Source organism: Thunnus thynnus, chromosome 6 (genome assembly GCF_963924715.1).
Source record: "Thunnus thynnus chromosome 6, fThuThy2.1, whole genome shotgun sequence".
Classification (NCBI taxonomy): Eukaryota; Metazoa; Chordata; class Actinopteri; order Scombriformes; family Scombridae; genus Thunnus; species Thunnus thynnus.
Window position 1 is genome coordinate 23,625,689 of NC_089522.1, and position 18,387 is coordinate 23,644,075.

An 18,387-nucleotide genomic window follows, 5' to 3' on the forward strand; every position below is an offset into this window, starting at 1 on the left:
TTAACAAACATTCAGATCCCCTGACCAATCCAATGGTCCTGAGTAAAAGCTATAAATCTTTCATATGATATGTTGACTTATATAAGTAATATAACATCTCATGTTTACTTTAAAACACAAATAATGTACTTTAACAATATGATTGATAGATTAAAATGTGCCATCCGCTTCCTCCTTGCCTCACGGTCGGCCATGCCTGCTGACAAAGGGGGTGTCGCTCTACTGCAGCCCACTTTAGATGATGTGGACCACTGTGATTGCTCTGTAGACTTAGTTGGCCCTATGGGGGGTAAAACCCTAACACCTTTTAAAATACCCAAACCATGGGATTTATTAACAAAAACATACAAAAAAAAACACTAAATAAATTAACATCCCAGGCTGAGAGGCAGCAAGACCAGCAGTCCACAAACAGGAAGCCTCTCACTGCAACAGGAACTTGGAACATTTAACCCTTCCTCCCTGGCCAGGTGCACCTCATTGTGGACTGATTATGTAGACCTGGGTGGAGCAATAGACAGGAGAGGAAAAGGACAAAAAGCACAGGCAACACATACACCTGTGACATAGACATCCATTCAAATCAGTTTGTGCATTCGGGTGGAGTCGGATGACAGTAATCGTAGATCTGGACATCCTAGAGAAGTTATGTCCACTGGAATGATCGGGCTTAAACGTGAAGAATGAAAGAGAGACATTATCAGCACATTGGACTTGTGTTACACATTACTTGTGTTCAAGGTGGAGCTTTTTTCTGTGTATGATGACTTTGAATAGTAACATAATTAAATATTTTTCATATCTAAACATCATAATAAATCTATAGCTGTTTGGGGCCCTTTTACTTGGGGGTCACAGGCAGTTGCCTGCTTTGCCTAATAGTGAAGTCCGTCCCTGTTAACATAAAAAAATGACTCATACCAGGATACATTAATAAAATTTGTATATTTCTTTTTTTTTTTTTTTAAGAAGTGTGTGGTTTTATACAGACACGCTTTTCCTTCTCGTCTGTGCATAATATTTGTTTGTTAAAGGACTTCGGCTAAACCACAGTCAAATGTACAGTATATGTGGGATCTTCAAAGAGTCGATCCTGGAATTCATAAAATCCGCGAGATCAGGGTCTCGTGAAACTTTTTTTGCACTCTCAATTTTTTTTAGAAAACAAATATCAGAGGAAAGCTCAATAAAAAAAAATCATTATGATTATATTTTTGTCTGTGTGGGCTATGTCTGTCTACGCTGTTTGTCAAAATAGGTGTTTTTTTTTAAAACACCTATTTTTATTAAATTATGGCTTTGGATTCTTGCATATAACTATTTGGAGGAACTTGTTTGTTAGTATTTTTAATAAAGCCTGACCAATAAACCAACTGCTGGCCAGTATTAGGTTAACAGATATATCAATGTTAACAGTAGATGTCAACCAATAAATAACAAGAAATTGCAACAGAGAAATGCCAAAGATATGTTTTATATGCAGTTGAAAGATGACATTAAGGGTGAGAGATGGGGAACGACATGCACCTTGTTTCACCTCAGCACCCCAAGGCCACCCAGGTACCCCCTTGAAGTAGCAGAATTTATCTTGGATGATGGAGCTGTATCACGTTCCAGTTTCTCATCACATTCAAGTTTTTCAGGAGAACATAATTAAAGGAAAAGTTCAGTTCATTCGCTTTCTTACCGACCACTCTAATGTGTGTATGCTATGTATTAAGCTACAGACAGAATACAGAGTGAGACTCCATGTAGTCCTTGCGCCTGATCAAGGAATAGTTTTGTACAGAACGAGATATAATATCTTAATTAATAAACTTTAGACATGCTGGTAGGTGGAATTGTTACCTGTGGACAGAGCAAGGTTAACTGTTTCCCCCTGTTTCCAGTCTTTATGCTAAGCTAAGCTAAACGTCTCCAAGCCTTTGTTTCATATCATAGTAACCTACAACAATGACAAGAGTGGTATCAATGTTCAAATCTAACTGTGTGCAAGAAAGTTGATAAGCTCATTTAAAACACATTTGCAGCTCATTAATGATCTGTGTGGCAACATGTTTTGTGGCCCATTTTAATTACTGTACAAAGCCACAAAGCCGCGTTCTTGTCTATATTTTGCATCTGAAGGAAAACCACAGCATCCTCCTTCTGCTCCGCTCAGTGGCCTGATTGTACTCCAGCTGTTGCACCAACATGTTTTGGGTTAGAAACAGTGACAGCATCATGCAATTTGTCCACCAGAGAGCACTGACAAGTTTATTTTTCAACTGAACTTAAAATCCACTATAAATTGGGCTGTAATGATATTTATATATTACTGAGTCAAATGACTAAATGTGAAAGTGGTTGCATATAGATGAGTCCACAGAGAATTATCATCTAACCGTGCAGCTCTAATGAGCTTTTAGCTCATTGTTTTGGTTTTACAGCCCACATTTACTGTACAGTTTGACCTCACCAGTATCAGCTCTGTCTCCAGAAACAGGCTGTAATTTAAAGCAAACAAGCTACTACATGCTGCCTGACCAGCACCAAACTCTACTGGTGGAAAGTAACTAAGTACATTTACGCAAGTACTGTACAATTCTGAAGTACTTGTACTTTACTTGAGTATTTCCATTTCATGCTACTTTATACTTCCACTCCACCACATTTCAGGGAGAAATGTTGTACTTTCTACTCCACTACATTTATTTGACAGCTTTAGTTACTTTTCAGATGAAGATTTGACACAATGGACAATATAACAAGCTTTTAAAATACAACACATTGTTAAAGATGAAACCAGTGGTTTCCAACCTTTTTGGCTTTTGACGTCTTACAAAAAGCAGTGTGTAGTCGAGGTCACATTTGAGATGTCTATGAGTTGTTAACAGCTCCACCAAATAGTGATTTTTCCCTCTAAACTTCTCACATGGATTCATTCCAATAAATATTCAAATGATCCAATATTTCACCAAAAATCAAAATTAAAGAAAAACTCCTAAATTGAAAACAGATTTGTGTATCAGAACTTTGTCTTTTCTTCTTTCCTCTCCCATTAATCATCTCATGACCCCTCAGATTTATCTGGTGACCCTTTGGGGGAGCCCGACCCCTAGGTTGGGAATCTATGGACTAAACTATCTAACTGTATATAAAGTAGTTCAAACTAGCTCCTCCTCCAGCAGCTACAACAGTAACATGCTGCTCTAACACTGATGCTTCAGTATTAATAATCTAATGATGTCATAAATAATAATATATCAGTCAGAGGGACCAAACCACTACTTTTACTGCAATACTTTAACTACATCAAGCTGCTAATACTTATGTACTTTTACCTTAGTAGGGTTTTTCATGCAGGACTTTTACTTGTACTGGAGTATTTCTACATTGTTGTATTGGTACTTTTACTTAAATGAAGGATCTGAATACTTCTTCTACTACTGGTGCCAGCTGAGGGTGCAGCTATCGGGAACAACTGTTATTGGAAGGGAAAAAGCTTTTTTACACCTGTGAAATATATTAAATGCAACATGCAAATAAGACACCTGTGGAGTTGCTGGAATGAATGCCTCATGTGTTATTTCAACATAGACTAGCTTTATTGGCATATTTAATCACTTCCTACACATACAGTATGTCTGTACTGAATGCTTAAGTGCCTCGAGTGAACAACGTAGCCAGAAGTTCCTCTTTTTTTTACACTGGTGCCATGTTGTGGAACAACCTTCTGCTACACATCATGTTTTTAAATATGAGATGATCTTATCGAAGTCAGATTTATAATCTGCAATGACACTGTTACTTTACAAACTGTGATGATGTGTTTGGGGATTTCAGGAGTGTATTGTTTAATTTTTATGATGAATGTCTTTGTGTTTCTTTATATTTTCTTTGTCTTTGAACATCTTGGGACCATGTTGGAAATAAGTGTCACTTTAACGTGCTACTCATCGGATTTAAGTTTATTTTTTATGCCTGTTTAATCCATAAAATCAAACAATCAATCAATCAATCAATGCACAGAGATTAAATTCATATCAGCCTTTCTTTCTTATTCTGGCATTTGAGCACATATCCCGAAATGTCAGCGTTATTTTGAAGATGCATTATAGAATATTTGTTATTGAAATTTAGGAGTATTACAATAACTAAGTAAGTATAACTAACTTAATAACTTAACTAAGTAACATTTGGGTCAGCTGGTAATGTAGTAAATATTTACCCTTTCTTAACTAAATCACATTTAGCCGTTAAATGAAGCCTTCTTGTTTGGTATGAAAAGTAGTTTTAAGCCTGGTACATTATCTGTTTTTCCTTCACAGAAGAGATTTTAAAGCTTTATTATCGGATGTTTTTATGACTCTCGTAACTGTTTTCATCAATTCTTTTATTGATTGTGCAGCTGTTTCTGATTGCCGATTGTGTGCTTGTCTTATGAATGTTTCTTGTTCTCGGGTCTTTCTTGAAAAAGAGATCTTAATTTGAATGAGAGTGACTGATTAAATAACGATTAATTCAAAAAAGTCCTGACAGATGATGATGACATGGACATTTAGTCACAGATCTTCCTGCTATAACTTTATCCTGAGCTGACAGTCCTCTGCAGTTTGCAGCGCTGTGACTTAACTCATGTCAACACTAATGTAGATGAGTATAAAAACATTGCTCCCAAATACACCAGTCAAAAGTTTGGGCACATCTTTCCATTCGCTTATATAAACAGGAAGGTTTTTCACATCAATTTGCCAGTTATGTGACTTCGCTGCTGAGACTGAATCTATTTTTGAACTTGAATGAAGTAAACTGCTTTTTTTTTTTCCTACATCCGCCTTGTGTTGTACAAGTCTGCTGAGCTCAGTCAGCCATTGTTACAGTTCAATCTGGCCAAAGATGGACCGAACGATTACTTTCTCCGTTAACTGTTTGGTCCAAAAAATGTCAGAAAATGGTGAAAATTGCTCTTCACAATTTCCCAGACTCCAAAGTGACATCTTCAGTTTGCTTTTTTTGTCTGACGAACAGTTCAAAACCAAAAAATATTCAGTTTACTATCACATAAAGCAAAGAAAAGCAAAAAAAATCCTCACAATTGAGAAGCTGCAACCAGAGATGGTCTGGTATTTTTGCATTTTTTGAAAAAAAGACTTAAACTTGATGAATTTATTAATTTTCTGACGATCGACAACTTTATTATTCGACTAATTGTTTCAGCTCCACCTAACATAATGTGAAACCAGCAGACACTAAGCTCTGTTCTGGTTCTGTTCACAGTCTGTGTCCCTTGCTGCCATTCTCCGCTGGTCCTCCAGAGGCCCTCAGACTTTTCTCCCTGTTTGTTTGGACTGGTCTGACTGGGAGAAAGCTGTTTTGAGTTGTATCTTTAAAGACTTCTGGCATGATATCATCAAATCTATTAGTTAGACTGTATTCATTGTGTTTCTGGGTTTATGATTTTCTGTTTGCCTTGTGTTTTTCTTCCTGTGTTCATGTTCTCCTCCTCAGCCTGCTTTTCCTCTCACACCTGCCCTGCATTCAAGTCCTGCCCTGCCCCCTGTGTCTCCCCCAGCCAATCAGCTCCCTGGTTTTCAGTTCAGTTTTGTTGGATCCTTTGTTCAGTTTGTTCAGTCTGCTCTGTTTGTGCTGCATTCTGTCTCAGTTTTGCTTTGACCTGCCAGCTTTGTTTTTGCCTGCACAAGCCTTAAATAAAGAAGTTATTTCTTCAGCCTCACTCAGCCTAAAATCTCCTGCATTTGGGTCCATCTGCTCCGTTCCACCTAACATTTCCTCTGCTGTTTCCAAACCGCAGTCCTGCCGTAGATCCCTGCTATTGGCAGCTTGCTATTCAGACACAGAGGACTAAATATTATTGTGAAAATCTTAATGATACCCCCAAAAGCCAACGTGATTCCTTATTTCATACACAGTCTCTTGTGATATCTATGTAATAACACTCATCCTGCCCAATCGAAAGTAACAAATTTACCAAAAATGTAAATTAACCTGAGGTACTGACACCATTCTGTGAAGCTTTACACTTTTATAAAAGACAATAGCTCATAAAAGATCATTTCTTGTTACAGTTTAATCCAGCTGTAATACTCCATGCAGTAGTACCTCATCAACACAACCTGATAAAGTATGTCAGGTAACAAAATTACATAATGTGCACAAGGTCATGCATCAATACTTTCTTTATTCAAAATGAGCACCTTTAATTTTGATACTACTTAATATTTCTGTATTAAAGAATAAACTAACTTTTAATCAAGTGTTTTTTTTAATTCATTATGGTACTTAACAGAATCTTACTAAACTCTTGATAATGCACAGTGACTCTTGTAATAAGTTAAAGGAACTAAATACAAATTACACAAACTCATAATGGGTTTATATTATCTTCTAATGGGCACATTGTTCAAAACCAGATAAAGTGAAAGGATCTCTTCAGTTTAAATGAATAATTGTAGATGCTGACTTACTCAACAGTTATGAAAAAAACATATTAAAGATGATTGTGGGCTTTACATGCAGCATTAAAGTGAGAAAACGTCCATGTTTAGAGTCTCACACTAGTGAACGGTTGTATCTTACAGCTCACAGGTTAACTGTCAACAACTGCAATTAGTGTTTCTGCAACGTCACCTGTTCATTTCTGTTTGTTTAACAGTTAAAGTGTTTTGACAGGGCCTTTATCACCTATCAGCTTTTGTAAATACGTCTCCGTCAGGTCTGATATACAGTCGTTTAGACACTGACAATAAATCACTAGATGTTCCTTAGAAACCTGATCCTGTGAAAGAGCTTTGTTCGATTCCCAGAATTCACTAAAGGTTTGTCAGAACTGTTGGATTTGTTGTTTATACTGTATTTCAGACTTATTAGACTTATTCTGATTTTTAAAACAATACACGAAAGCAAGGGAAGTAAGTCAAAAAGGACATCTTGAGTTTCATCAACATACAACTTAATCAGTGATATAGTTTATTTACAGAGAAGGGTTCCACTACTTTTACAGTTTTAGTTTTAGATTATCATCAGTGTTCTCTGACTTTCCTCAGCTGCTAAAATCCAGATGATATCATCTCAAGAAGTTGACAATCAATATCAAAAATTTCAACGCTCATCTAGCTCGCTTTTAACTTTCACTGTGAGCTCACAGCAAGAAGCTTTACAAGCAGCAGCAAGACTTACTAATTTTGAGGAAAATGAGGACTGCATACGGTACTCAATGCTGGAAAAATACATCTTTTACACATTTTTATTTACAGTATTCAGTGTACATTCTCCTAAAAGGACTCTATTGAGCATCAATCATAGACAATACAAGTAAGGACAGTGCTATTTCTTGGAAAGATGCAAACTCAATATTCATACAATTGTTATCGTAATATCAATCAGTTACTGTGTAGAGTTTTACTGTCATATTAGCCAGCTGGAAATCAGCATGGCAAAGACAAAACAACTAATTATCTGTACAAAACAAGATTTAAAAGTTTCACTTGACGCCCAACATGTTGAAACTGTGCAAAGTTTTAAACATCTTGGTACCGTTCTTGACTTCAAGGTGATCTTCTCTGAAAATACAGAGTATATTTCCAAGAAATGCGCACAGCCACTTTATCTTCTCAGAAGACTCAGCAGCCTTGGTGTTAGTCAGCAAATTTTATAACTAGTGTACAAAACTCTTGTTGAGAGTGTTTTAACTTTTCATTTTGGTACAGTCACTTAAACTGCAGATCTAAGAATAAACTGACAGCCAGCAGAATAACCCTAAATGTCCTTGATTCAATCCAGTCCTCTGTTCAGCCAGTTTGAGTCTTTGAGCTCCGGGAGGTGCTGTAGAGTTCATCTGGCTACTAAAAGTGTATTGAAGAAGTCCTTCATCTCAAGTGACTGATGAGATTTAATCCACAGACATGACGTGAACTGTTTTTAATGTGTAATGTAGCCTTGTCCTTATGTTTGTTATGCAGATTGCTTCACTTTTTATCTCTTTACTGAAAGAATCATGTGTAGTTTATCTTCATGTTTTGGTGAGAAAAAGAATTTTCCACTATAAGAAAGATCCATTCTATTCTATTCTGTTCTATTCTACTCTATTCTATTCTATTCTATTGATATTAAAGTAATTTACTTATAATTATTGTTTTCATTAGGCCATCATTAATTGGGAAAGCATGTTAACCAATTTCATGATAATGTGTTAATGGTGAGATTTAAATTACTATATAAATGCAGTAATAACACTCATGTATTTATGGTTTGTTTTTGTTGTTGTTGTGGAAGAGGAAGCTCTGATTTAAAGAGCTTAAACTTATATTAACTTATATATACTCATATAAACTTATATATTATGTGTGTGTGTGTGTGTGTGTGTGTGTGTGTGTGTGTGTGTGTGTGTAATATCTATATGTATATAATATATCTAATGTATATTTGTGTGCTTGTATTTATTTGTTGTGGGTCTGACTGTTTAAAAGGAATTGAAAATGAAAGTAGATTTTAGTTTTGTTTCATTGTGCAGTTTTCTGTCTCCTCAGATATAAACACTTTTTAGTGACCCCACGCTGGCTCTTCTACCTGTTGGTCTTTACAGAGCCAGTAGTCTACATTGTGATGTGTGGTCCCATTTAGAGCACTGGTAATCCAGATTTGGTAATCCTGAAAATCTGGATCAGAGTGATCTAATCCAATGATGCTTTGAATAACCGGCACAAAAGTAATATGGATCACCTGATCCTGGATAGCAAAACACTGGATTTCCATATCCGGATCATTGTGATCCAGATGAAACTTTTTAAACAACTGGGCCCAGATCACAACTGCAGACTCGGTTCACCTCTAGAGGGAGTGCCGAGTTACTAAAGTGGGAATGAGAGAGTGGTGTGAGCAGGGCTGAGGACAGCTGCGTCAAACCAGCCAAAGTTACAGACAGAAAAACACCGGAAGTGAGACTTATCGTACCTCAACATTAAAACTTATAACATGGAGGAGACGGAGGGTGAACACAACCACAAACAATACAACACAACACAGTCAAATGCAGGTAGAAAACTAAATTATATTATATATGAATTATTTTAATGTTTTGTCCGGGGGAGAGTAAATGTGCACATTTTGTTTAATCTCATTTATTTCTGTAAATTTGCACAGATATATAAACCAGAGTCTGGTAAGTAAAATAAATGCACATGTTGATGATGTTTCTGTATGACAGCAGTCACTGGCAGCATCATGTTTACTGCTGATAGGATGGAAACATGTTTATTGTTCAGAATAAAACAGAGAGACATTATGAAATAAATAATCATATAATACAGTAATATATATAATAGAAATTCCATTTTAAATAAGTAAGTAAAAATTTAAAACTCATAATTATGAAATTGCATGTCATAATAGGTTATTACATGTAATTTATATTTAATTCTAGCTGTTTCTATTTTGAAATGGCCCTTTTATAAAATGTATCTGACAAAAAAATAAAATAAATAAATAATCTATGATGAAAAATGACATGAAATAAAACAGTTATTGGAAACAAAAACGTGCTGCAAGATAAAAACTTGAGAAAAGGGACGTGATGAAATAAGAACTGATTGAATGGGGGAAAAAATCTGCACTAAACTCTGTTATTGTGAAAAAAAACAGGTTGAAAATACATTTCATAACAATAAACTGTGTGTATTGAGATTAGATGTATTGATTATCTCTTTGTCTCATTGTCTCATCTCATTATTTCATTGTTATTCTGTTTGTATTGATTGTATAATGTATTCAATATGAATTATATGTTTTATAATTTATGTAATATTGTTGAACACTTTGAGCGTTCAATATTAATCATCTCACGACCCCTCAGATTTATCTGGTGACCCTTTTGGAGGGGCCCACCCCTAGGTTGGAAACTACTGGACTAAACTAGCTAACTGTATATAAAGTAGTTCAAACTAGCTCCACCTCCAGCAGCTACAACAGTAACATGCTGCTCTAACACTGATGCTTCAGTATTAATAATCTAATGATGTCATATATAATAATATAATAAGGTCAGAGGGACAAAACCACTACTTTTACTGCAATACTTTAACTTTTACTTGCAAGGTAGTATTTTTACATTGCTGTAGTGGTACTTTTACTGCAGTAATGGATCTGAATACTTCTTCTTCTATTGCTCTCTGCAAGGAGCTTTAATGTGAACAATAACCGGAAGTGTGGTGTTTGTATTTCATCACCATCTTGACAGTGGTGCTTGGAGCCGAGAGGGTCAGGGGGAGGAGAGGCAAGGGAGTGGAGCGAGAAGACGACAGGAGGAGATCCACAGGGTGACCACTTTAACCGGACCATCTTCGGACAGCTCGCCCCCACCAATGGTCCTCCACCCTGGCCGCTGTGCTGCGGTCCTGCCGGGGAGCAGAAACACAAGATGATCACGGTGAGTCCGTCTTTCTGACCGTATGTGAGTGCTTCTGCTGCTGCTGCTTCTGCTGCTTCTGCTGCTGCTGCTGTTGCTGCACACTGCAGGCCGACATATATAATATATGTTCTCCCGTCACACAAACGTCTCAAACGCTGTTGCATTGGACCGTAGACGCCTCTGCCACTTCTCCGTCAATACACCATTTCTGCCGGAGTGAATGACATAAGGCCTCCGTTGCTGCTTCATGCTGCTGCTGCTGCTTCATGCTGCTGCTGCTGCTGCTGCTGGTTGGTGGTGGTGGCAGAGGATACACGGTCACTACATGTTTTCATATACGGATACATAACATATAAGGAGGATGAGCCGCATCACTGTGCGCTTCTTATTCCAGCTGATCTTGAAGGCTGTTCATAGGCTGCATTCACACGCTTGCAGGTTGCATTTTAGATGCTCAAAAAAATGATCCACTGCAGCCGCATTTTATTCCAATAATTACACAACTTTAAACTTAAACATCTCCACGTAGACACCCTCCTCGCCTCTATGTGTGCACATGTGTGTGTGTGTGTGTTTTATTTTTATAAATGGTTTTTTTAAAGTGTTAATCAGTCCTCCATCCACTGACTGATGCTGAGGAATGTGCAGCAGCAATAACGTGTTTATACCTGTTTATTTACCCAAGACTCATGTTTGTCAATACACTAAATCCCGCCAGCTATTGCTTAGCTGCTGGTTGAAGGACGTTTGCAATAAATATGAGATAAAATAAAGAGCTGACAGCGGCGTGTTTGTGCGTTAAGTTGGTCGCACCGGACGCAGCGGAATGGTTTTATGGTCCCCGCTATGGTTGTCACATAGGCCACGGTGTTATGTAACAAGAAGCCTACGCTGTTTGAATGCGGGCCCTCACACACGGCCTGTGCATGTTTTTTTTTTTAATACACCGGATCATCCGCACATGAGCAAAACAGCCGCAAAAAAACGCAAAAAATGTCCATTGAACGCTGTGCATGCCTTTGATTTCCCCTAATTGCTTGATCTGTTCTCGCGTCTGTATCATCATCATCATCATCTGGCTGATAAGTGAGCCACACAGAGAGAGAGAGAGAGAGAGAAGGAGAGAGAGAGAGAGAGAAAGAGAGTGAGAGAAGCATGCACAGCCTCGGACATCATCACAAGCCCACAATGAATGACTTTATGCGCGTTGTTTGTGGCTGTAAACGCCACTGTAGCGGCTGTCCGGTTGAAAATGTCCCCTAGGAATAGTCAGTCACCCCCGCCTTCCCTCTCTCTCCCCTCTCTCCCCTCTCCACTCTCCCCTCCCCTCCCCTTCCCGCTCCTCTGCTAAGCGCTAGTGGGGGAAACCGGAGAGTACAGCCAAGCAGCACCATGCAAACACACAACCGAGCGACTGGCAACACCGCGACGTTTGCAAATGGGTACAAGCTGGTCGACCTTGTGCAGGGGAGTGAGGGACGCAGGGACGGTGGAGGAGGAGGGGGAGGGAGGTGTGTGTGTGTGAGAGAGAGGAGGAGGAGGAGGAGGAGGGGGGGGGGGGGGGTTCTCCTTGAATCTTGTCGATCCGCTGCCAGGGAGGAGGGATACGGCGTGGACGTGCCAGAGAAGGCGCACGCATGCAAGAGATAGTATAGAGAGGAAATGCTCTACTTTTGCTTTTTTTTTTTTTTTTTAATTGATATTTTTACAGACACCATAAAACCTCCATACATTTTCTTTTTTTTGCAAACTGTGAAACTAAGCAGAACAATAAGAAACACACAAAAAACCAAAAACAAAACAGTCTGGTAATAACTTCACATGACCTTCATTAATATAAATCAAGTAACATAACTAATATCAAATATGACAGTGACTCATAAAAACATACTCAAGACAATATAAAACTAATTAACAACAAAAAACAAAACAAAAACAACAACCACCAAACAATACAAAAAAGAAAGGAAAAGAAAAAAGGGAAAAAGGGGGAGGGGGGGCGTCTGTACAGCCAACAGTAAGACCGGAAGTTCCTAATGACATAATGACAAGCTATAATATGAGATAACCCACACCGTGTAATGGATAATCCATATTGTCCTCCGAGATACAGGAATCAGTCAGACATAGTAATCAAACACGGTGTTTCAGAGGTCACAGATAGGCGGTCAATCAGCTCTACAGTCAGTGTTTCTTTAATTGGGACAAAAACAAGCTGGAAAAGCTATTCTTGCTTTAACAACTCAGTGTGCCTCACCGGTGATAACAGAGGCGAGGAGGTGCGTTGCGTTTGCATGTCTCTCTATAGCAGTGGTTCTCAAACTGACACAAATTAAACCACAGACCCCCATCTGATGACATTTTTGCTTTTAGATGTTTTATTACAGGAAGTGTATGAAACCCATGACCAGAATAGTCATACATTCAGTTATTGTGTTACATAAGGATTGAATTTTAGTGAAAATAAATTATTCCCCTTTATGCTAGGGACCCCTGGACCTCACTTTGAGAACCACTGCTCAGTACTCTGTGGGGCTCATGAGCGTGGAGGCCTGGCTGGTGAGATCAGATGGTAGCAGGTGCTGTGGCTGTTTTATAATTCAGTCAGCACGAAAACAAACAGTACTTACAATAAATAATCACACTAATATATTATTATATTAACTTCTATGGTAAAATGCTGTAGGGATATTATAGTGATATCAGAGGAGACATCAATAATATAAAAAAGAAAGAATTTACAGTGAAAAAAAATGTAAATATAGACTTTACTAACGTGCCATGTTAGATCAAAGCTCACAGATGTGCAGTTATGAGATTATGGGGTTTTACGTTAATATAACGTGTAATGTCCGTGGGAGGGATAGAGGCCGTGTCAGTGGGGGTCTCGGGCTTTGTTGATGAGGCCGGCTGCAGATGGGAAGAAACTGTTCTTGTGTTGTGATGTTTTGGTCGTGACAGACCTCAACCTCTTGCCGGAGGGAAGCGTTTCAAAAAGTTTATGAGTTTATTTAATAAAAGTAGATTAAATGTGAGCTGGTCAGCATAAACCCATAACTGAATATGACAGAAACCCCCGTTTTTAGTCCCTAGAGACCATTAGGGGAATATTTTAGATATTTTCTGTTAAAAATCTGATGCACTGATTTCACTTTTTCTCTCCCAATACTGATACCTCAACGCACCCTTTTTCTCACAAATGTAAAATCTGTGTATCTCACTGTGAGGAGCTCACTGGGATCTCTCTCTTGTAAGGTAACATGAAGGCAGACATCGCTGTGACACTAAAAACTGAATTAGTGGCCTGTTGTGACTTAATGAAAGTAAATGATAACAGAAGCACAAAATGTTATGAAGACATTGACAAAGAACTGTAGAATGGTCGCTGATTGTTTTCTTGGTAAATCGATTATTCGTGCAGCCTGTAAAATGTCCATCCAAGTTCCCAGAGTCCATTGTTACTCTTCAAAATATCTTGTTTTGCCGCCATATAGTCCAAAACCCAAAGATGAGCAGCTTATTGTTATAGAGGAGCATGAATACCAGAAAATATTCACATTTGGGAATATGGAACCAGTGAAGTTTTGCCATTTTTGCTAAAAAAAAATTGCTTAAACGACTATTTGATCATTGCTGATTAATTTTCAGTTGATTGGTTGATCGATTAATTGAATAATCATTGCAGCTCTAATCCCCAATCTGTTTAATAAGGACAGTATACACCCAGATACCAATCAGATGTATTGGAGCAATGCATCCTAAAAAAACTAGACACAATTTAGATCATATACAGCAATATATGTCAAAACATGTAGTGTATCAAATATAAACTTAATTAAACATATAACACTTTCAAAGACCTCATATATAAGAGATCATTATCATTATCTGATTCATTATCTGTCATGTCACATTTTTAGAAAAAGCTGAACTCAAAGATTATGAAGTTCATGAGAGAGTGGACAGTAATATAATCTTTACTTTGTAATTTCATCCAACAACACCAGACTGATTTAATTACACACATGTCTGTGATTTATGTATGTTATGTGATGCTGGAATTGATTTTAACGGACTTTTGGTTTAACGCTGTAGGGCCTACAGAGCTGGCGCCGTCATGGTGTGTATACCATGACTGTCTTGATATTCGTCTTGACAGTGTCCTGTTGTCCGGTGGCATTTATCTGTATTTATTACTCGTCTTTTATCGTTGATTGTGATAATAAACAGAGCTAGAAGGAGTCTCCTCTTTATCTTCAGTCCAGCTGGCTCCAAAAAGCTGTTGTGTGTTTATACCAGGGGATGTGTTTTTTTTTTCACGGGGGTCAGAAAGTGCAGTTTCACCTCAAAAAACCCAGACCTACAATCTATTTTGGGTCCGACCCTACCTCTCCCTCCCCCTCCCTCCAGTTTTGGAAGTAGCTCGTTCTAGTCTATGAATCTTTCTCAGTTTTCAGACGAGACAAAATCTCAAGTGTGTCTGGTTATCCAGGAAATTAGATTCATGTGCATTTAGCTGACAATGATGCGTTTTATTTCCTGTCAGATTTGGGATGAAGGAACTCTTTGCTAACAAGCTATTCAAAAGACTTGAACAGGCCAGTTTGTAATTATATTAGCATCAATTTCAGACTGCACAAGACATCCATATAACTATCTACTCTTTGCTTAAATTAGTGCCATTTAATTGTCATGACACCATCACAGATCTTCAGTATTTGTGCATCAGCTATTCCTGTTTGTCACTCTGTGTGCTATTTTTCTTCTAGACCCAGCAGAAGCCGTGGAGATACTGTAGGCCTGGCAGCAGAGACTGGTCCTCTCATTAACCTTGCTCTTTGATCATTGGCTCTGGCACAAACATCTGGAGCTGTGTGAAGCGGCTGGTGCACCTTTTGACCCGATCCAGTCATTCCCACCCTGCGGCCCTGCACTGTGGCCTCTACAAACTCCTCACTTCTTCAAAATTTCGTCCACGGGGATAAATGAGTGAACCGGCTTCAAGGGAAAGGGCTGGGACATGTACCAGAACCCCAACAGGTAAATGAGCAACTCCCACAGGTGGATAGAGGACTTTGTCTGTTGTCTGCCTTTGACCTGTTGCTGTACTGAACGTTCTTCTCTCTGCTCACACAGAATGTCCTGGTTCAGTGGTTTCCTAGTCGCCAGAGTGGACGACCGCAAGACTGCGTGGGGGGAGCGCAATGGCAAGAAGTCCAAACGGAAGGGAGGCTCATCTCTCTGCAACCCGCGTTACATGAGCTGTCTGCGGGACCCAGATGCTATGGACCCCCCATCTGGAGCCCCCCTCCATCAGCACCACCGCGGAGGGGTGGCGGGGGCCGTGGGAGGCGGGGGTAACTTCGGCGTCCGTTGCGGATGGCAGGAGGACCACTACGGCAAAAGGGGAGGGGCTCCCGGGGAAGGGGTGGGGCTGAAATCGGTCGACTTGGGCTTTGAGGATGGGGATTTGAAAGGCAGGAAAGGGGGGTGTAACGGAGGAAGCGGGGACATGGGCGATGAGGGTCCCAACGGCGCAGCAGGGGTGGTAACGGCTGCGGACTGCTGGCTCAGGGTGGTGCGAGTATTCCAGTCAAAAAAATTCCAGTCCCGCAAACTGGAGCGCCTATACCAGCGTTACTTCTTCAGGCTGAACCAGAGCTCCTTGACCATGCTAATGGGGGTACTCGTGATTGTGTGCGGCATCATGCTGACCTTCCACTGTGTCCACGCCGTCCCTCACGTGGCTTATTCGTCAGCCCTGTCGGTGGCGATGGCGCTCTTTATGGCTCTTATGGTAGTGTGCAACCGCAACGGCTTCCACCAGGACTACATGTGGATGGTCAGTTACCTGGTGATCGGAGTCTTGGTGTCGGTGCAGGTGTTCGGGGTGCTCATGGTGGCACCTCGGAGCGCTTCAGAAGGCATCTGGTGGTCCGTGTTCTTCATCTACATCATCTACACACTGCTGCCGGTGAGGATGAGAGCAGCGGTACTGAGTGGAGCTGTGCTGTCCATCATACACGTGGTCACCACCTGGCAGATCAACCAGGAAGACAAATTTCTCTGGAAACAGGTAATGACTGTTTGACTGTTCTCTTTGCTTGTCACGGTTGACTTGAACTGACACAGACAGTGAACAGGATGGAAAATATTTTGACAGTTCCACATTTAGAAAGCACTTTGGTTTTCCCTTTCTGTTATTTTATATCTATATATCACATATATTATGTGGACATTGTATCCTGCAGTTTTTCCTGGTCTATTAAGTTTAAGTTTCTTCTAAAGTTCAATACACTCCAATCATATATCACCTCTTCAAGCACACAGACCCTTTGTTGGGTCCATCTGCACAAATATTTGTTGTGAAGCCAAACGTTGTTCAAATCCAAGGAACTTTATTTTAAAGATGTGAACAGATGAGGCCTGGAGCACACAGTTATAGTTTGAGCTTTCTAATAAAGTGGAGCAGCTAACTTTTCAACACAAAGCAGGACTTCACCAGAGAAAGAAGAGATAGTGACAGTGGAGACGTTTAAATTACGTCTTTCATTGGCGAACAAGTTCTTGTCACTGCTTACATGTAGCTGATGTCATATTGCCACAGTATATGTAAATATACTTCAAAGGAAACACAATCGATTAATCTCTCCGTTTAGTTCATGTGTTTCAGCCTTATTCAGTGTATGAACTTTATTTTAAACCTGTATTTGTTGGTTTTTTTGGCCATTTTTGGCCAGCATAGCAAGCTGTTAGCAAACAGTTGCCTGTTTACACATCCAGCATTTACGGAGCAATATTAGTATTAATTCTATGGTCACCTGCCGAATGTTAGTCCATTATTGTCTCTCCTTTTAGCTCTGCTTTGGTCTCCACCAGCTCCTGAGAGAAATATCCGGCTTTTTAGCTGCTAAATGCTCGACTATAATCACTAGCTGGTCGCTAAATTTGTCCGTCTTCTGTTTGGTGCAGGGCAGGTAGAGTGGGAGTTCATCAGAGCGTTTTGCCACCAAAACAATGAACTGAACAGTGTAATATATAATGGATCAATGGTCAATTTTGGCTTTTAGACTGACACTTGACAGACCACACGGTTAATTGATTAATCAGTAGCCCTAAAAAATGTGTCATCAAAATTTGAAACTATGTTAAGAATAAAATAGGAAACATTGTGGTGGACATAGCTGACCAGTAACTAAATACATCAGGAAACAGATAAATTGTGATATACAGCTACAAGAGTCGTCACTATAATTTAACTGAGCTTGACACATTATTATGTCCCTACATGTCTGGGTGCATTTAAAGTGTCTCCTTTGGCATGATATTTATGATGGGGTGATAATGTGTGAACTGCAGTACAATTCTACTGTCACCACATTGTATCTACGTATTTACATGTACTTTGGGGCTTATGGGTCTCGCTGTACAGTGTGTTGTTTGTGCGTCATGCCAAGGACCTAGGGGCTCGCTGAAGGTCAGTGGGCCGAGTGAACCGCTCCGGCTGGACGGCTCTGTGTGGGTGTGTGTGTGTGTGTGTGTGTTGTGTGACAGTGGGAGAATACCATGATATAAAGCAGTATCACTCAGGTCTCTGTGCTCGCACACAAGGGACGCTTTGTACTTTTCACCAAGGGTGGGGTGACGGGGGTGAGGCTGAAGGGGAGGGGGGGCACAATATGGTGGCTGCTTGCATTCTGAGCTGCCATAGCGGTTTTACAACTGTCAGTCTCCCCGGGGAAAAGTTATGGAAACTATAATGGGAAGGCCATAACTTGAAAACAATAGAGGGATATAGGACCTAATGTTCAATCTCTTTAACGTTTCAAACATAGTCTGTTACGTATTAGCTTGCTTCTATAAAGAATATGTTTCATTTTGCAGAAAACAACCACAAACACAACTCACTTTGTTAATAATTTCATTGTTTATTATAAATTAATTATTGAAGTATAGGACTGTTCCTTAAAAAAAAAAAAGGC

At 39.4% G+C, this 18,387-nt stretch overlaps 1 protein-coding gene across 1 annotated transcript in view; it reads left to right on the top strand.

The window, feature by feature from the left end:
- The first annotated feature begins 10,204 nt into the window (after nt 1-10,204).
- The window catches only part of LOC137184776 (adenylate cyclase type 6-like), a 40,423-nt gene continuing 32,240 nt past the window's right edge, over nt 10,205-18,387 (top strand). The window contains exons 1-3 of the mRNA XM_067592760.1: nt 10,205-10,423; nt 15,175-15,445; nt 15,542-16,481. Of these exons, the coding sequence (XP_067448861.1) occupies nt 15,426-15,445; nt 15,542-16,481 (960 nt within the window). The 5' untranslated portion in view covers nt 10,205-10,423; nt 15,175-15,425. The remainder of the gene's footprint in view (nt 10,424-15,174; nt 15,446-15,541; nt 16,482-18,387) is intronic.